The sequence below is a fragment of the Centroberyx affinis genome, unplaced genomic scaffold (assembly GCF_046629955.1).
Source record: "Centroberyx affinis isolate AG114_WGS23_722 - 3 ecotype Tasmania unplaced genomic scaffold, CSIRO-AGI_Caff_v1 ptg002250l_1, whole genome shotgun sequence".
In the NCBI taxonomy this organism is placed as follows: Eukaryota; Metazoa; Chordata; class Actinopteri; order Beryciformes; family Berycidae; genus Centroberyx; species Centroberyx affinis.
This window is the reverse complement of record NW_027280541.1, coordinates 103656-123809: the sequence shown is the minus strand read 5'-3', so window position 1 is coordinate 123809 and position 20154 is coordinate 103656. Positions and strand designations below refer to the sequence as shown.

The following is a 20154-nucleotide window of genomic DNA, read 5'->3' as shown; positions in this document are numbered from 1 at the left end:
TTTAGTTTAGTTTAGTTTAGTTTAGTTTAGTTTAGTGCGGTTCAGTTTAGTTTAGTTTAGTGCGGTTCAGTTTAGTTTAGTTTAGTTTAGTTTAGTTTAGTGCGGTTCAGTTTAGTTTAGTTTAGTGCGGTTCAGTTTAGTTTAGTTTAGTTTAGTGTAGTTTAGTGTAGTTTAGTTTAGTTTAGTGTAGTTTAGTTTAGTTTAGTTTAGTTTAGTTTAGTTTAGTTTAGTGTAGTTTAGTGCGGTTCAGTTTAGTTTAGTTTAGTTTAGTTTAGTTTAGTTTAGTTTAGTTTAGTGCGGTTCAGTTTAGTTTAGTTTAGTGCGGTTCAGTTTAGTTTAGTGTAGTTTAACTTTTAGTTTAGTTTAGATTGTTAGATTAGTGCTACAGCACAGTGATAAAACAAGTGAAGGATAAAAACAGACAGAACATCAGATGACTTGGTGCAGGTGAGGAAAGCTGTGGTTCCTGCTGAGCTCCTGTTGGTCTGGTGACAGTCTCTCCTGTCTCTACAGACTGGAGTCCCTGCAGGACCTGACACCAGGACCTGACTCCAGGACCTGACTCCAGGACCTGACTCCATGAGCAGACTCCAGGACCTGACACCAGGACCTGACTCCAGGACCTGACTCCATGAGCAGACTCCAGGACCTGACACCAGGACCTGACTCCATGAGCAGACTCCAGGACCTGACACCAGGACCTGACACCAGGACCTGACACCAGGACCTGACTCCATGAGCAGACTGCAGGACCTGACACCAGGACCTGACTGCAGGACCTGACACCAGGACCTGGCACCAGGACCTGACCATGTAGCACTGACTTCACATTAATCTCATGAAGCAGAACCACAGCTGATCCTCTTCTGCCTGCAGGAGAACTTTGAGCCGACGGCTGCATCAGATCTGGACCTGCTGTCTGCTCTTATCAGCTGTTTGCTCTCTGTTATGGTGACCGGTTACTGTGTGAGTTTTATTATGCTTTTATTTTAGCTGTTTTTATTGTTCAAGTGATTCTATTACATGTTTTTATTATCTGTGTTTACTGTGAACATGGTGTGTTAATCTCCCTCACAGGACAACAGCGAAAAGAATTGAAGTGAAGCGACGTGAACTGAACTGAACTGAACTGAACTGAACTGAACTGAACTGAACTGAACTGAACTGAACTGAACTGAGTGCAACAGTGGGACCAATCTGACTTCCCAGATCTCTACCATTACAAGCAGCCAACAGTAATGAGGTCAAAGGTCAGAGGACAACACAGCTGACACAGTGTGGAGCTCTGGAAGTGAATTTCACTTTCCCCAGGGGGAATCTGATTATTGGCCATCCTGTTTTAACGGTGAGAGGCAGACCTGATCCTGGATCAGACCACCAGACTGTTCAGACTGACCGGCTCGTCAGCTGATGGCAGTGGTGGAAAGTAACTAAGTACATTTACTCAAGTACTGTACTTAAGTACAATTTTGAGGTACTTGTACTTAATTGAGTATTTCCAATTTGTGCTTATACTCCACTACATTTTAGAGGGAAATATTGTACTTTTTACTCCATTACATTTATTTCACAGCTGTAGTTACTAGTTACTTTTCAGATCAATATTTTATATTTAAAACATTTGATCATCTTTATAAAATAACTATAAAATAGCATTGTTATAGATTAGACCAGTGGTTTCCAACCTTTTTCTTAAGGGACCCCTATTTTACCATTATATACACTGACTATCTTTATTTATTTTTTTCTAAATAAATAAACTTCTAAAATAACCCTTAAATTTAGTTGTCTTCTTCACTGAATTAAATGCTGAGACATGTATATTTTATATATATATATAAAAATTCTTACACCCTTAAAATCAAGAGGGCTTCGCGACCCCCCCGTGGAGCTTTGGCGCCCCCTAGTGGGGGTCGAGACCCCCAGGTTGGGAACCACTGGATTAGACTACCCAAAAGTAAAGCTAAATTGTTAAGATTAGCTTCACGTTGACAACTTTAAAATGCTGCTTACATGTACATGTATGTCAATAAATCAGTATTAATATTCCAATAATTTATGAAAAATATAACTCTCTAAATGGGGACAGTTTGCATAATGAGTACGTTTACTTTGATACTCTAAGTACATTTTGCTGCCAATACTTATGTACTTTTACTTAAGTAAGATTTTGAATGCAGGACTTTTACTTGTAATGGAGTATCTTTACATTGTTGTATTGATACTTTTACTGAAGTAAAACATCTCAGTACTTCTTCCACCACTGGCTGACAGGATCCCTCACTACCGGATCTGTCATTCATACACATTCTCCCATCGTCCAGATCAGTTCACTGGAAATACAAAACATCTGTTCTGTCGTTTCTCGCTCCGTGGAACAGAAGCTACAGCTGACATTACAGCTGTACTTTGAAGTGACATTACTACAAGAACTACTGACTCTTTGGCTGTGGCCTGTGTCTGTATATTGCCCTGGATGCCACTTTACTGTTATTGTTTTATTGTTTTGTTTTTGTCTGTCTGCTGTTTGCACCGCACCAATGTACCAAGCTAAATTCCTTGTATGTGCATATATACCTGGCAAAAATACCTCTGAATCTGAATATTAATGAGGATTTTGTTGAGACTTCTTTCACTTAATTTGTAATTGCATGCTGATGTAGACTGATCCAGGCACACTGCCATTTAATACTGTTTTATATGTACAGTGGGGGAAGTGGAGTGGGGAATCTTGCTGATATAAACGATCTACGTGAGCGGGCGTTGTTGTTAAATGTGACTTCTCTAACCCTGCAGTTCATTCTCTCTCTCTCTCTCCCTCCTGTATCTGAACTCCCATTGGCTGTTGCCGGCGTCAGTCTCAGGTTTCAGTCTGTAGCTTCAGTGTGAAACCAGACTGACCGACCACATCGAACCAGTCTGATAAAACCTCGTCGCAGTCCGGACGTACATACTTTGACCAATACTGTTTGTCTGAGGTGGAGACTCCAGTCACATGACTTGGACTTGAGTCAGACTCGAGTCACAGTTTTAATTGCATAAGACTTGACTTGCTGCATGAAAAGAAGACCTGAGACTGGACTGGACTTGGGTTCTGGTGACTTGGGACTTGACTCTGACTTGTACTCTGATGACTTGAAAAGGTTTCTAAAGTCTTGACTTGAGATCTTGTGTTTGTGTAAATGACTCAGATTGAAAGTGATGAGATTTGTTCCAGCAGACGACTGAATTTAAATTCTGTTTTCTGAATTTGTATGGAATGATTGAATTTATTGAAGTTGAAACTGATTATAGAAATCAAACTCATGATGCTCTTTCCAAGTTTTTATCCTATTAAAACCATATTGCATTGAAAAGTCCTAGATATTTAGTTTTCTTTAAGATATTAAATTGATACTGGACTCTTGATTTGTTCTGACTTGACTTGCTGTTCTACATTTAGACTTGAGACTTGCGCCTCAAGACTTGAGACTTGTGACTGACTTGGGACTTGAGCAAAGTGGACTTGGTCACACCTCTGTTTTTTTAAAGTGTAATGCTAATAAAGCAGAATGATTTGAAAACTGAGACAGAGAGACAGAGATTGCAGATCAAAAATGTTTGATCAACACTGTTTTAGAATGCTTTTAGATTTAAATATATTTAGATAAAATGGTTGACTGATAATTAATTGTTGTATGTACTAAATTGATGACACATCAGTTGTTTATTTAGTGTTCATTGTCGCTCTGATATGGTCAAGTTGTCATTTAAATTTGAATTTATTGACATTTTTTGTATTTCATGCTAATAAATCACCTTGAATTGATATTGAATCGAATTAAGAGAGAGAGAGAGAGAGAGAGAGACATGAGAGGGAGAGGATGAGATTATATTTATGTCACACTATTGATGCGCACACACACACACACACACACACACCCCCCCCCCCCCGAGCGGGCCTTACGTTGGTGACCTTGCGGTAGATCTGGCCGGCGTTCTGGCACTCGGCGTAGGGATACTCGGAGGTGGCCATCTCCAGGATGCACATGCCGAAGGCGTAGACGTCCACGGCCTCGTCGTACTTCTCCTCATACATCTCTGGAGCCATGAACTCCGGGGTTCCTGAACGCACCGCCAGCCACGACATTCACTACATCACTACCGATAACAGCTGCTTCACTTCAGAGAGAAATGCTAACGTTGACTTGTTGCCTGCTGTCCAGCTCCATGAATCTCAGTCTCTAGAACTTTCTGAATCTGTATGGTGATTGATATCGGTCTGGACCAATCCACCGGTAGTAATGTCAGACAGATACTGTCCGACAAATCTGATTGGATGGAGGATGTGGGCGGGACAAACCTCCTCATGACGAGCGTTACAGAGCGACAACAACGACCAAAATGGCCGCCGGCAAAGGAACTGGATGATAGCGAGACAGATTTAGAGATTTCATCAAACCTTAAAAAACTGAATGTCATCGATTAAATAAAACAGGAACAACCAGCTGTTTAAAAGCTTGGAAATGAACGACACCATGCTCTGTGAGCCAGTAATCCCTTAAAACACCCTTACATTTACATTCATTCATGCAAAATCCCCTTAAAATGAGTTAAGGGAGTTATTAATGGAGGAGAACCCATCAAAGAGACCTTAATGTCTGACTGCTTACTTTCTAATTTAATGTAAAATTCAGGCAGACAGGAACTTTCCCTTAATTACTCATTAATAACCTGTAAACCTGCATAAAAGACATGAAAAATCCCTTAATTTCTAGAGTCTCTGTGAATCAACCCATGAATAAATCCCTTATAAACCCATGATACTTACCTTACTTTACTAAAGCAGTTATTTTTAATGGATAATTCATGTTTATGTAAAGAGAAATTAAGGAAATTTCAAGGATAAAATGAAGGGGTTTGGGTTGGTGGTGATGACTCGATGAGGCGTTTCCAGATTGCGTCGATCTGCTCTGCTGCTGTGATTGGTCAAAGATTTTGATAACTAAAACTTTGAAATTCAATCAGTGAATCAGTGGTGGACAGGCTTGACCAGACCGATATGGATCACCATGCAGATTCAAACAGTGCTGAAGACTGAGCTTCAAAGAACTTCCACAAGAAATTCAAGAAACAAGAAATTCCCTGACTTTCCCTGTCTGGAGTTCACCTTTCAATTCTATGATACTCCAGGATATCACAACCAGTAGGAAGCCTGGTGTGTGTGTGTGTGTGTGTGTGTGTGTACCGATGACGCTCTTGGCGAAGGAGGCCCTCTTGAGCGTGGCGAGGCCCAGGTCTCCGATCTTGACGGAGGCGGTGGGTCCGGTGATGAAGACGTTGTCACACTTGAGGTCGCGGTGCAGGATGGGGGGGCAGCGGGAGTGCAGGAACTGAAGCCCCTTCAGGATCTGAGAGCTCCACCGCTGCAGCAGCTTCAGCTTCATCTGACGAAACCTGCGCAGGTACCTGGGGGAGGGAGGGGGGGGGGGGGATAAGAAAGAGAGAGAGAGACAGATCCAGACATAAGAAACCATGGCAACCAAAAGACAACAGAACATGTGGTCACTGTTGGACAGGTGAGGTCGAGACAGAGATGCACTTCCTCCTAAAATGTGAAAAATTGAACTCAGCCAGAGAAATCTACTTTAACAAGTTCAGCTCCCAAGTCCCAAGTCCCAAGTCCCAGGTCCCAGGTCCCAGGTCCCCAAGTCTCAAGTCCCAGGTCCCAAGTCCCAAGTCCCAGGTCCCAAGTCCCAGGTCCCAGGTCCCAGGTCCCAGGTCCCAAGTCCCAAGGTCCAAGTCCCAGGTCCCAGGTCCCAAGTTCCAGGTCCCAGGTCCCAGGTCCCAAGTCCCAAGTCCCAAGTCCCAAGTCCCAGGTCCCAGGTCCCAAGTCCCAAGTCCCAAGTCCCGGGGGGGGGGGGCAATCAGGAGCACTGTTTGATCCAGGGCCATGGTTTTTACTTTGATTTGATTGGCTCACGATCGGAGAGAGGGTACGGTGGCCAGCAGGGACAAAGTTTGAGAACAAAGACCAAAGACTATAACCAAGACGAGGGTTAGGATTACCAAACTCACCGGACGTGACCTTTGACACTCCCATGGTGCACTGCAGGCGGACACCAAGGCTCTGGCATTCTGGTATACAGTCTCTACACTTTATGAAAGTAGCTGACTTGACGAGCGGCCACAGGGTGCTGATTGGTTAAATCCAAAAAACACCCTGTAATATACGACCGCGAATTAGAAATGAATCAAAAGAATCAAAAAATATGCATGATAACAGACATGCTGATACACTAGATAGCTAGAAGGTCAAGGATATCGCTTACTGTAACATTTCCATTATCTTGAGCTTTTCATGTTGCACTGCGGCTAGGAGAGCTATGTGTAGGGCATGTGGGGATGGATGGGTGTGGGTCCAAGTTATGGGAACACAGAGGGCTACTTATTTATGCTGCTTTATATTTAATTATATTCATCATTTTGTTTCATTTCTTTCTATGTCTCCCTCCATTGGAGCAGTGAGTCTTGGTCCAGCCCATTTGACCCACCCCTATTAGCTCATATCATATGAGGAACTGTCCTGGTCTCCTCACTCCTTATTGGATGATTGAACCCTTGCCTGGTTGGCCTATGGCAGCTTGTTCCAGTGATTAACCAAGCTGATCTCTTGTCTGGTGTTGCCCATTGTCTTTAGAACTGATGATGGTCTTTAGACTGAAACGTTTTGGTAACACTTTACAATAAGGGTCACTAAGTTAAGGGTTAGTTAATGCTTAATAAGCATTAAATAACCCTTAGTTAACAGTTAACTAATGTGTAATTTACTAATGGTGTTCATGTTAACTAAGGTATTAATGTATACATTATTTAATAGTTTATAAAGATGACTATTAAATAATGTACCACCACAATGAACACCATTAGTAAATGATTACCAGACACATTAACACGTTAACTGTTAATTAAGGGTTAGTTAATGCTTATTAAGCATTTACCCTTAACTTAGTGACCCTTATTGTAAAGTGTTACCAACGTTTTCTGTTTGTGCACTTTTCTTTTTTTTTACACTTCATCACCATGCAAATAAATTGTGGCATTTTTTGCATCAGTTGGCCTCTTTTTGGTCTTTGACCTTTATAGTGTGCAAATTCTTTTGATCTTCAACACAGAGGGTTAGCCATCAGATTTCAGCTTTGTAAAGTCAGTGGGTGATGGCAGGAGGGGAGGAGGGAGGGGGAAGGGGGCTCTAAGAAAACGTGAAATGCCAGTGTAAAATGTCTGAACCCCTTCTTATCTATAAACGTCCATTGAGACTGGCTTGTGATAAAAGGGAACAGGAATAAATGAACTTGTACTCATGCTGTCTGGCCAGTGAAAACATTTGGACTGTTTGAGTTCAGATGGTTTGTCATGGAACAGTTAGCGGCCAGCGTGGCGGTGATCCTTGTTGATGTTACCGCAGGGCGGTCCGGGCCGGCGACCCGGGCCGGCGGTCCGGACTCTGGACTCACGTTTTGAGCGTCCGGAGGTCATGAGCTCCGTCACCAGGGTGAGGCACTTGTGGCCTTTCAGCGACGACTTCCAGGAGTCGTAGAAACGGACGATGTTGGGATGCTGCAGAGCCTTCAGCATCTCCACCTCCTCACTGAAGCGCTGACGCTCCGTCCGGGACAGACGGCTGGTCTGGAGGGGGGGGGGGGGGGGTAGAAGGCAGCCTTTAATGCATGTGTACCCCTCTTCTGTCTGCCAGCCCTGACGCCCTTGAACTGTCTCTGTGCTGAGTTCATTTTAAAGTGTATTGTTAGCCTGTCACAAGCATGTTGTTAGCCTGTCATGATGTTAGCATGTCGTTAGCCTGTCATGATGTTAGCATGTTGTTAGCATGTTGTTAGCTTGTCATGATGTTAGCATGTTGTTAGCATGTTGTTAGCATGTTGTTAGCCTGTCATGGTGTTAGCATGTTGTTAACCTGTCATGACGTAACATGGTTAGAATTAATAACTCTGTAGTGTTAAGCCTACAGCCTCAAGGACAAACGAGCACACACACACACACACACACACACACACACACACACACACATAGTATTTCACTGGTGTCTGGTGAGAATTTCCCAGCATGCCTGGTGGAGTAGAGATATGAGATGTCAGTTTGTTATCATGTCAGCACATCAGCTTTTCCACTGCTGTCTGCACATTGGACTATCTGACACTGACTGAGTGTATAGGGGCTGTGAGCTGGTGTGTGTGTGTGTGTGTGTGTGTGTGTGTTTGTGTGTGTGTGTGTGTGTGTGTGTGTGTGTCTGGTCTGGAAGTGACTAATGGGTTTGGGGATGGCTGATCCCAGGTCACAGCGCTGCATACAGACTAAAGCAGAAGAGTTTTGAGTTTTTACATCTTACATCTTTATTGAACCACTAAGGGAATTGTTCAGAATTAAGGCCAATTTGCTTTTCTTTGCATCAGCCAAGCAGTACATTAAAAACACCTCAACCACATACACAAAAAGCAAAACGAAATAAAATAAAATAAATTATTTCCCAGGCGGGGTGGTAAGCCCTTTGAAGCTGCCAGTGTTGCTGTGTCATAAAACGTGCAGTTTCTCTCGGGTCTGTTTTTAAGGACTGATTCTGGATCAGCTATTTTTTAACAGCACCGTGGAGCTGCTTTTGAGACTCCTCCGTTCTCCATAGTGCTGATCCAGAATCAGTCCTTATAAACAGGTAGAATCAAACTCCTGTCCCTTCAGTATTAGCTTTTACTCTACGTCACACGACATAAAGTATTAACTTTATGTTTCACATAGCCAAACGGACCAAACTTTAAAATTTATGGAAAATCAAAGCAGTTTTGGTTTTTCAAGATCGTTGGAAACACTTTACAGTAAGGGTCACTAAGTTAAGGGTTAGTTAATGCTTAGTAAGCATTAACTAACCCTTAATTAACAGTTAACTAATGTGTCTGGTAATCATTTACTAATGGTGTTCATGTTAGCTAAGGTATTAATTTATACATTATTTAATAGTCAGCTTTTTACCCTTTTTACCGTCTATGATACAATATATAATTTATAAACAAATGATTTTATATCACACAAACTAATGATAAAATAACATAAATTATAGCATTACTAATAATTAGTAAACATTATGAATGATCATTTCATTGTTTGTTAACAGTAAAATAACTATTAACTAAAGTTTAATTAACTATCAATTTACCATTTATTAATGATGGTTATTATGAAGTGTTACCAATGTTTTTTTTTTAATTAATTCTGTAGCACAAGAAAGTGCAAAAAGTCCAGGTGGGAGAATAGTTTTTCAACACTATATAGTTTTTTAAGTTTTTAAGCCTGAATCCACAACACATAGCAGGGATATGAGACACAGACAGACAGACTACTGTTCAGACTGTGGGGCTAATTATAACCTACAGGCCATAGGACCAGTCTGACTGACCAATAGGGGATAAGGTCAGGTGAAACGTAAGAATGGTGACAGCAGTGCAGCAGTGTGTGTGTGTGTGTGTGTGTGTGTGTGTGTGTGTGTGTGTGTGTGTGTGTGTGTATAAAACAATCCATCCTTCATTTATCTGAAGAACGTGTAGCATTTTTAGCATTCCTCACAAAAACTTATGGGCACAGCTAGCATCAAGCTAACTGTAAAGCACAACGTTGAGCTGTTTTTTTAAGAAGCAGACACTCACACACACACACACACACACACACACACACGCACACACACTCACACACACTTATGAACAACCGCCAGGTCCAGGTGTGTGTGTGTGTGTGTGAGTGTGTCTGTTTGTGGACAGTTCTGTGAGAAAGAACTGTCATTTTCTACAGTGTTTACTTTTCAAAACATGTAGAAACACAAACAAAGCAATTCACACACACACACACACACACACACACACACACGCACACATACAAACACACAGAAGAACATAAGTTATGGCAAGAAACTTTTGCTCTCTTTTCCTAAACAAATGTCTGTGTTCTCTCTCTCTGTAGAGGAGACATAAGCTGCAGCCAAGTCACCACTATAAACGGCTTCAAATTACACACACACACACACACACACACACACACACACACACACACACACACACACACACACACAAACACACACACACACACACACACACACACATCAAAGTGCCACCAATCTAAACTACACACGATAGGAAGTTAATCACAGAGCTGAACGCTGACCTCAATAAGCTTTTATTGAACACACACACACACACACACACATCTTATTGCGTGTGTGTGTCTGTGTGTGTGTGTGTGTGTGTGTGTGTGTGTGTGTGTGTGTGCTGTGTGTCCAATGACAGCAGCTACCAACAACAACAACCACCCATCTGTCCAATCAGATACTAGGTTCTGTACAAAAATACTGTTGAGTCACTGTCTGTTAGTGCATAATATCACACACACACACACACACACACACATACACACACACACACACACTGAGCACACACACACACACACACACACACACACTGAGCACACACACACACCAGTTGTGACACAGGCATGTATGTCACGCGTATATATTATTATACCATATTATTATTAACTGATTTAAATGAAAGTGAGGCACTGCTGATTAGGATGGACCCGAGTCTGAACACGTTATTCAGGAAAGCACAAATAATGCGATGGAAACAGATATTTCTTCTACCTGAAGTTGCTCGTTATTATTCGGGAAAAAAAAAAAAAGCCATGATTGACATGTAAATAAAGGACTTGATTTTCCCCTTTATCATCTGTAAAACAGAAAATGAAGCAGTAAAACACAAATGAAAAAAGCCCATTTTGGTACTGGAGCCGCTGTGTGTGTCTTTCAGAGAGAGAGAGAGAGAGAGAGAGAGAGAGAGAGAGAGAGAGAGAGAGAGAGAGAGAGAGAGAGAGAGAGAGAGAGAGAGAGAGAGAGAAGAGAGAGAGAGAGAGAGAGAGAGACAGAGAGAGAGAGAGAGAGAGAGAGAGAGAGAGAGAGAGAGACAGAGAGAGAGAGAGAGAGAGAGAGAGAGAGAGAGAGAGAGAGAGAGAGAGAGAGCAGCGCTCATGTAACATGCTGTATGTATCAGCCATAGGTTTCATGGAATTTAGTTACAAATAAAATTTAAAAAAAAAAAGAAAGAGAGAGAGAGATGAAAAGTACAGTATGAGGATGTGGAAATATATTTCATAATTAATTATATGCCAATATTAAATCAACTGGATGCTTTGAAGGCACAAAAATCGCCTTGCCAATGAATATTAGGTTAGAAAATACAACATTTGCCCGATTTAACGTGACTTCCTGTATAAACCACGCCCACTTCCTGTCTTCTGTCTGAACACAGACACAGAGACAGACACTGACGTCTCTGTCCACCTCTACTGCTGATATGAAAGTGTGTTTTTTTAACCCTCCTCCTCCCTCTGGGGTACCACAGACCCCAGAGCTAGACCTTCTGTCATATCTCACAGGTGCTTTATTCTATCATTCCAATTTTTCATGACTTTGCCAATCAATTTGTTCCTAATGACTTCATATCATTGTTTTCTGTTTCTGTTTTAATTAGTGCTTTTTAAAAAACACCAATATATCAAAAGCACCCAATTCCACCTATAATGCTCTTCCTAAGGTCAGATGATGTTCAAAGTCACAAACACAATACATCATTTAATTAACTGTAACTTTCCTAAAATAATAATAATCTGGGTTTTTTTTCAGATGACATTAATTACATAACTAATAATGTTTTGAGAAGAAATAAGTTCACATTTTGCTATGATGGTTGTTTCTTACAGTAGTTTATACAGTCGGTGGTCCTTGTATGTTAAATATGTTGGTAGGATGAGGGTTAATGACATGTCTTAGTAAATAGATTTATCTGTAAATATCACATATTACACGGATGTAATAAAAGTTCATGCCACCATATTTTGCGATACAAATATTTTACAATATGCACTAACGGTGGAGCAGAAAACGGTTTGTGATTTCAGCTGAAATGCTTTTCAGAATGTCGTTTTCTCCTCAAGAGTTTTATCACCACCACACCAAACCCCTTCATTTAATCTCTGAAATGTCCTTAATTTCTCATTACATAAACTATTTTATTATCCATTAAATATAACAGCTTTAAAAAAGTAAGGTTAGTATCATGGGTTTATAAGGGATTTATTCATGGGTTGGTTCACAGAGAGTCTAGAAATTAAGGGATTTTTCATGTCTTTTGTGCAGGTTTACAGGTTATTAATGAGTTATTAATGGAAATGTCCTGTCTCCCTGAATTTTACATGAAATTAGAAAGTAAGCAGTCAAACATCAAGGGGAGTTTAAGTTTTGATGGGGTCTCCTCCATTAATAACTCCCTTAACTCATTTTAAGGGGGTTTGGCATGAATTAAGGGGCAAATTAATGTAAATGTAAGGGTGTTTAAAGGGATTACTTGTTCGTAGAGTGTGTAGACGCCGCAGGAGACAAGATGGACTCGGGCCAAACTGAAACAGTTTTCTGTCTGCTGTGTGGCATTTTGTCTTTCCAACAAGACGACCGACAAGACGAAGACTGTTAGCAGGTTTCAGAGAGCCTCGTCTTCACCTCTAGGTGCTCGTCTGCTTCAGATCCTCAGTCTCCTCCCTCCACTCATTCAGAGAGTCTGGTGTTTCCCTCGTCAGCTTGTTCTCGCTCCGAGAAACAATCGGACCAATCAGAGCCTTTGTGGGCGGGGCTAAAGTTTGAACCGTTCGTGTGACTGTTTTTCATTGGCGTTTTGGGAGAATAGATTTGTTGAAATCACCTCCGTAACCAACAGATTGTCTTTGCAAAGACAATTCTTGGTGAAGTTAGTAAATCCTCCCAGCATCATGTGACTGAAGTGACGTCAGAGCGGCCGATACGTCGGTCACTAGTGATCGGTTCAGATACGTCGGTCACTAGTGATCGGTTCAGATACGTCGGTCACTAGTGATCGGTTCAGATACGTCGGTCACTAGTGATCGGTTCAGATACGTCGGTCATAGGAGTGTCACGATTTCAATTCTAAATCGAAAATCGGTCAACATGAGCGTTTGATTTCGACCTTCAAAATCACAAGCGTCTGAAGAAAAAAAAAGTAATGACGACACAGCCGAGCTGCTAGAGGGGAGAGCGCACGCCTTTTTTAAATCTTTTAAAATGCACAAAAAACTGAAAATCAAGTTATCAGCTTTGTTTTATATATACTTCAGGTTGTCATCGATGAACCGGAACCGGAAAATGTATCTGGTGACACTGAGACATCGCTGTGGTTGATAGTAATGTAGTTTATTTTGATGTAGTTTGATAGTGATGTAGTTTGGTAGTGTACAGGTATAGAGAAGTGATATGTCTCACAAGACCAATATAACAAAGGAGAGAGAACAGGGTGTGCTGCTCTAACATTCCCCTACTTGGTGCGTGTGTGTGTGTGTGTGTGTGTGTGTGTGTGTGTGTGTGTGTGAACTTTTTACTGTGACTCTAACATGTCATAAACCTCTTACAGGAAACCTCCCCTCATAAAAACACACACATACACTCACCTATCTATATCTCAGATATAGATCAGGTCTTCCACAGCACCAGTTCATAACTCGTATCTCTAAAAACCTTCTACTGAACTGGAAAAACAGAGACCAAGTCTGTGTGCATGTGTGTGTGTGTGTGTGTGTAATGCATATATGCTGTCTGTATAATGTATTGCAACTGTCTATATGAAATAAAAAAAGAAACACACGGACAATGCTCTGGTCACACTGTTTTTAGGCACATGGAGAACTTTTTGAAGTGTACCTCTGTCAATCTACCTGTCTAGTCTCCCTCTCTCTCTCTCTCTCTCTCTCTCTCTCTCTCTCTCTCTCTCTCTCTCTCTCTCTCTCTCTCCCCCCAAATCACCTAAGTTGACACTTCCTCATTCTGAGCCAATCAAAAGGCTCTGTCAGTTGCATCATCCAATTAAACCATTAAACCTGCCTTTAGGTTGAGATACACTATCTGACCAAGGACACACACACACACACACACACACACACACACAGTTGTGCTCTGTTGGTCCAGTTAAACCAACAGTAATCCAGTCAGTTTATAGTTGTGTGTTTATCTGTATATGTGTGTGTGTGTGTGTGTGTGTGTGTGTGTGTGTGTGCGTGACACATTCCTGCTCTCAGCCAAGTGGAACTTGCTTTTTCCATCCATCTTTTTTCCATTCTCTCTCTCTCTCTCTCTCTCTCTCTCTCTCTCTCTCTCTCTCTAATCCCCTTTCCTTTGTCACTCATTAGTTTCACTGTTTTAAGCTCTGTTTTAGCTCTGGTAAATCACCGCGACAAGCGTTACCATGACAACCGAATTGGCCTATGACTACCACCCCCCACCCTGACCCCTGCACACACACACACACACACACACACACACACACACACACACACACACACACACACACACACTTCCCAGTACATTGGCAGCACTCCTTAAAACTGATTAAAAAAGCCTTCATCACATCTGATTAAAAATCAATAGTTACACATAGTCACTCTAGTTCTATGATCACAGGCTCTAACAGGGCTGTATTGGCTTAACCACTCATCTAGTCACCTCAGCGCACTGAAATTTGCATGCACGTGCTCAGCCAATCAGGATGAGTCTATACAACCCTATGGGGCATCGCTTTATAAATAGCGAGCAGACCCTCATTCTGCCTCCACTTGACTCTTCAGCGACTCGTGGAGCAGCAGGGCGAGCTGTTCGAGGGCTTCGCCTGTGATCATAGAACCAGAGTTACATTGTGTAACTATCGTTCTATATCACACAGGCTTTGCCCTCTAACGGGCCTCTATTGGCTTAGGGGGCGAAGCCCGATCACTTCACTCCCTGCCGTGACACAAAAACGAACAACATGCTGTGCCATAGCCTGAATTGACTGTCATAAGTGCTACACGTCAGCCAGATATGGTCCCCGTCACTCCCACTTATCACAGGGACGTAAAAATCAACGCTACACTCTATTTGTTGACACAAAAGTGACGTAGCAGCAACCGACACAAAGGCTGGCCGCAGCATGAGAGACTAAAGCTTACTAGGTAAATTTCTCACAGGTCTCTTGTCCCAGTACTGAGTACAGAGCTCGAGAAAGACCCAGACACATCCAACAGATAAGATCTGATGAATGGACAGGGCATCGACCATGATGCCGCTGTGCAGATCTCCTCCACACTTGTCCCACTGAACAGTGCCGTTGATGCGGCTACACTACGAGAGAACGGAGGTGCTCTGTAGGCATCTCATATAGAGCAGCCCCAACAGAACCACAGGGTGAGCTGCCGCCATGACACCCAGTCCCCGTTCTGCTCTGTCTCACCCACAGAGCCGCCTCCACCACAGCTGCCTGTCTGGGTTCAGATGCGCTTGTAGTGTGGCCGAGTCGAGCTGCACTCCCAGATACACTGCCTGTTGGCATGGAACGGGTGCACTGTTCTTCCAATTGATGGCAAAACCTAACTTGGTTTCGCCGTTTCTCCAGAATGGGAAAGAGGCAGAGAGCCGGCAGCCGTATGGGTGGAAGGAGCCAAAAGGGAGGGGTTACCTGCCGTGATGTTCGACAGGGAAACACCCAACAGACCCAGGTTGTTAGCCACCGCCACCGACTGGGCCGCCAAGTGGAAAAATTGTATTAAAAATTTCCACTGTCTCCTTATCCCATGGCTGTGTGGGAGTAGGCATAGCGGCTCCAGCCACGATGCCTGCACACTCTCCCACATTGCAGTGAAGACCGGTCTGGTGTCCGTACAGCCGATCAGCGCGGTGTGAGGGTTCGGGGAGGGGCAGCTGTATCAGCTGTGGGGACGAGTGACCGGAGCAGAGGAGCCGGGCTCGGGTGAGCCGCCACCACATTCCGCCTCACTGTCTCTAGTATTGATGAACTAATAGTGGAACAAATTATTTCACTTCATTAATAATATTACAGTTACCAATCAAATAAAAGTCCATACTTTTGTATTCAGCTCCTCTAAATGTCAGGTGGCAGCTGTATTTATTATCCATAAACTATAATAATCTTCACTCCCTGATTAATTTTCAATTCTGCTTCAACTAGTGTTCGTCCTCTCACACAAATTTTGAAAAAGTTTCTTCCTCTGGTGGAAGTTTTCCCTCTACTTTGATTTTCTCCAGTAAAAGGACAGGAACATTGGACATCAACGCTGTTTGGTTTCCTGATCATTCAGGACATGAAACTGACTGATCTTAGAAGAAGAGGAAAAGTGACTGGATGAACTGATTACTGCTGCAGGGAGGAGATGTTAGAGTCTGGAGGTGGTAGGGATTCAGTGTCAAGAAAGACATTTTGACATTTGGTATGAAAATGGTAAAATTCAAAGATATTGAATATGAGTACTAAAGTATTGGTATTGGCTAAAACTATTGGTCTATACATTCAGGTTTCTTTTCTTTTGTATTTATGCACAAATAAGTGAAACCTGAATGTATAGACCAATAGTTTTTCAGCATTAACTTGTCATGGAAGAAAGCTGTATTTTAGATGTTTTTCAAGCCCGGTTTGGCAACTATTTGAGATTGGGCAGAATCTGCAGTAGTCCAGGGTAGTTCAGGTAGTTCGAGGTAGTATAGGGTAGTCCAGGATAGTCCAGGATAGTCCAGGGGAGTTCAGGGTAGATCAGGGTAGATCAGGGTGGATCAGGGTAGGTCAGAGTAGTACAGGGTAGTTCAGGGTAGATCAGGGTAGATCAGGGTGGATCAGGGTAGGTCAGAGTAGTACAGGGTAGTTCAGGGTAGATCAGGGTAGATCAGGGTGGATCAGGGTAGGTAAGGGTAGTACAGGGTAGTTCAGGATGGATCAGGGTAGGTCAGGGTAGTACAGGGTAGTTCAGGTAGTTCAGGGTAGTCCAATGTAGTCCAAGGTAGTTCAGGATAGTTCAGGTAGCTCAGGGTACTCCAGGGTAGTTCAGGTAGATCTGGGTGGAACAGAGTAGTTCAGGGTAGTACATGGTAGTCCTGGGTAGTCCAGGGTGGTCCTGGGTGGTCCAGGGTAGTTCAGGGTAGTCCAGGGTAGTCCAGGTAGTTCAGAGCAGTCCTGTGTGGTTCAGGGTCATGATGTATAGTCACAGCTATAATTGTTGTGTGTGGGATTGACAGATTAAAATCCCTCTCGTATGATCCCAATCCGCAATGTCACATGGAGACTCATCTCTTCAGGTTACACCTGGTCCGCACTTGAATTAACCTATCATGTAATGATCTTCTTCCCCTTCTACTCTTGATAAAAACTGATTCTAACGCTTCATTCAAATACTACGTATTCCTATTAAAGGCTTAGCTGATGAAGACTGTGATACAGTTGGTTTGACTACTGTTGACAAAATGCACTTAAGTCACTTTGGATAAAAGCATCTGCTAAATGACAATGTAATGTAACGACGAAATCAAACATGTTTATCAGAGCTAGGCAGGGGCACAATGCACTGAGTCGTGTTTTCACTTTAAGAGCTAACGTAGGCTCAAATGGACAGACTATAGCAGGTGGAGGTAAAGCTTTACCAAGGAGCTGAGTGGCTGCAGCAGTTCGTGTAGCAGGAATCAGTGTAAGAGGAGGCCATTTAAATAGACCGCCTTGTTATAGATGAGCAACACATGACTTCCGTGTCCTGCCTGAACTGATGCAATGCTTCATTTCTTGCGAGTGCAGGCGTACCACGAAAAATCACCTTGTGAGAGAACGGCGTCCACTTATTCTCAGTCTTTTTTAATGCAGTCTATGGTCTTTAGATTTGTGCTCCTCAACAACTGTTGTTATGTGTTGGCATCAAATATGACAGAAGAGACTGAAAATCTGCAAATTTCAGTTGTTAAATGTGCACTGCTCAATCTTTTCATTGTTGATTATGATTGGAAAAGTCTTTGAATGTGTCCCTGACTTTATATAATGCAACAAAGACTAAGACAAGACCGAGACCCATACCAACCGAGACCAAGACAAGACCGAGACCCATACCAACCGAGACCAAGACAAGACCGAGACCCATACCAACCGAGACCAAGACAAGACCGAGACTTTTTATGGTCATGACCAAGACAAGACCCTGAAATGTTATGCATCATAGTAGCTCCGTTTTAAAAAAAATAAATACACATCATACATTACAGAGATACCTAGCGCTAATTATAGGCAGGATAATCTCAGGATAATTTGCTGTCTTTACCACATTGATTGTCATAGTAACGAGGCAGGTGTGCGCACGCTGGGACAACTGACAGCAGTGTGTGTGTATATTAGTGTGTACATGTGTGTTAGTGTGTGTGTGTGTATTAGGGCTGGGCGATATGGTTGAAATCAATCTCACAATGATCATATGGGTTTTTTTTATATCGATATATACATCACAATACGGCTCAAGTCTGCAAAATCCCTTGTTAAATAATTAAATAAATGTTCATCCTATTGCACTGAATGGAAATCTTAGGTGTGACGTCAAACAAAACTGACATTTTCAAATAATATTCCTTAACATGTTTCATACCTCATTTTCTCAGAGCTTTTAAATAAAATGTGCTCGTTATCATCAGTTCAGAATTATGGCAGAATTATGTGTCACAATATCCCAAAATCACGATGTCATCACCATATGATTCCACTGAAAGACCATAAACCACAATACTGAATTATCGACTGGTATTTGTGTGTAAATGTTTGCGTGTGTGTGTGTGTGTGTGTGTGTGTGTGTGTGTGTGTGTGTGTGTACCTGCAGCTCACACCAGGCCACCTCCACCGTGGTCTCGGTGTCCAGGCCTCTGTACACCGTCTTGAAGGATCCTCGGCCGATCTCAATGTTGAACTTGAGGTAGCGTCCGTCCGGCGACGAGGCCACCGCCTGCGTCTCCTCTTCATCCCGCTCGTCCTCCTCCTCCTCCTCCCGCTCCCTCCGCCGCACCAGCACCTCCGTCTTACTGCCAGAGTCTGACACCTCCTCCTCCTCCTCCTCCTCCGAGCTGCCGTCCCGATTGGCCGGAGGCGGTGGCGGTTCTGGCGGGTTACCGGTCGGCGGGTTGTCCTGTGAGGTTGTCACGTTAACAGGAGGAGGAGAGCTCCAAGTATCAGGAGGAAGAGGAGGAAGAGGAGAGCTCCAAGTATCAGGAGGAAGAGGAGGAAGAGGAGAGCTCCAAGTATCAGGAGGAAGAGGAGGAGGAGGAGGAAGAGGAGGATGAAGAAGAGAGCTCCCTGTATCAGGAGAAGGAAGAGGAAGAGAAGAGCTCCACGTATCAGTATGAGGAAGAGGAGGAGGAGAAGAAGGAGGAGCAGATCTGGTGTTTTCCTGGGGTGATACCAGGACCGGACGCTCAGCTCTCTCCTCCTCGTCCTGCTCTCTCCTCCTCCTCTCCTCCTCCTCTTCCTCCAGTCTCTTCTTGGTTTTGTCCAAAATGTCGTCAGTCGACCGGGACAGCATTCTGCTCAGAGTACCCGCCTCCTCCTCCTCTTCCTCCTCCTCTTCCTCGCTGTAAGCTCTTGGTTGTGGGTCCGAGTCGGCCCGGTCAGCTGTGTGTCGCTGGTCCGAGCGTCTCCTCCTGGACCCGCTGGGATCGAACCCGCGACCCGAGGAGAGTTTGGCAAAACCCAAGCCGGCCAGGCGAACGTCTGCCTGGCACATGGGTGGAAATCTACACCCTAGAATAATAATTTACACTTTATATTTTGCCATTTGGCGAGCATCCTGATTCTTCTGGAATAGCCACAATTTCTGGCCAGTAGAAAAGTCAGTGTTTGTGAACCCTGATCTTTTAGGCTGGTTAGGAGTTTGTTCATGTGATTTCAAACGTATTTCAGCCTTTCTTCTATTCTAAAATATAAAATACTATTACATTACATAATATTTTATTACACTTGATTAGATAAAATTAGCTTATATAGGTTAGGTTAAACTATAACCATCCATGAAGCAACTAAATGCAAGTGTATTCCTGTCTAAGACGGATCAATAAATCAGGTTGAATGGAGGAGAAAACAACACAAACCCGCACGAGCGACTTTTCCTGCCTTCCGGTTCCAATTAAACCAGCAGAACCGCAATAAAACCAGTTGAAACAGAACAACCAGAAAGAGCTGCTGAAACGCAGACAGACGCAGCGGGGAGTTGAGTCAGAGA

At 43.0% G+C, this 20154-nt stretch overlaps 1 protein-coding gene across 1 annotated transcript; it reads right to left on the bottom strand.

Moving 5' to 3' along the window:
• Positions 1–507: 507 nt before the first annotated feature.
• On the bottom strand, positions 508–19659 carry LOC139655401 (serine/threonine-protein kinase WNK4-like). The gene is made up of 5 exons (XM_071532798.1): positions 18757–19659; positions 7493–7668; positions 5228–5448; positions 3947–4104; positions 508–792 (listed from the first exon to the last, which is right to left on the bottom strand). The coding sequence occupies exons 1-5, from the start codon at positions 19657–19659 to the stop codon at positions 508–510; spliced, it is 1743 nt and encodes a 580-aa protein (XP_071388899.1).
• Between the last annotated feature and the right edge of the window lie 495 nt (positions 19660–20154).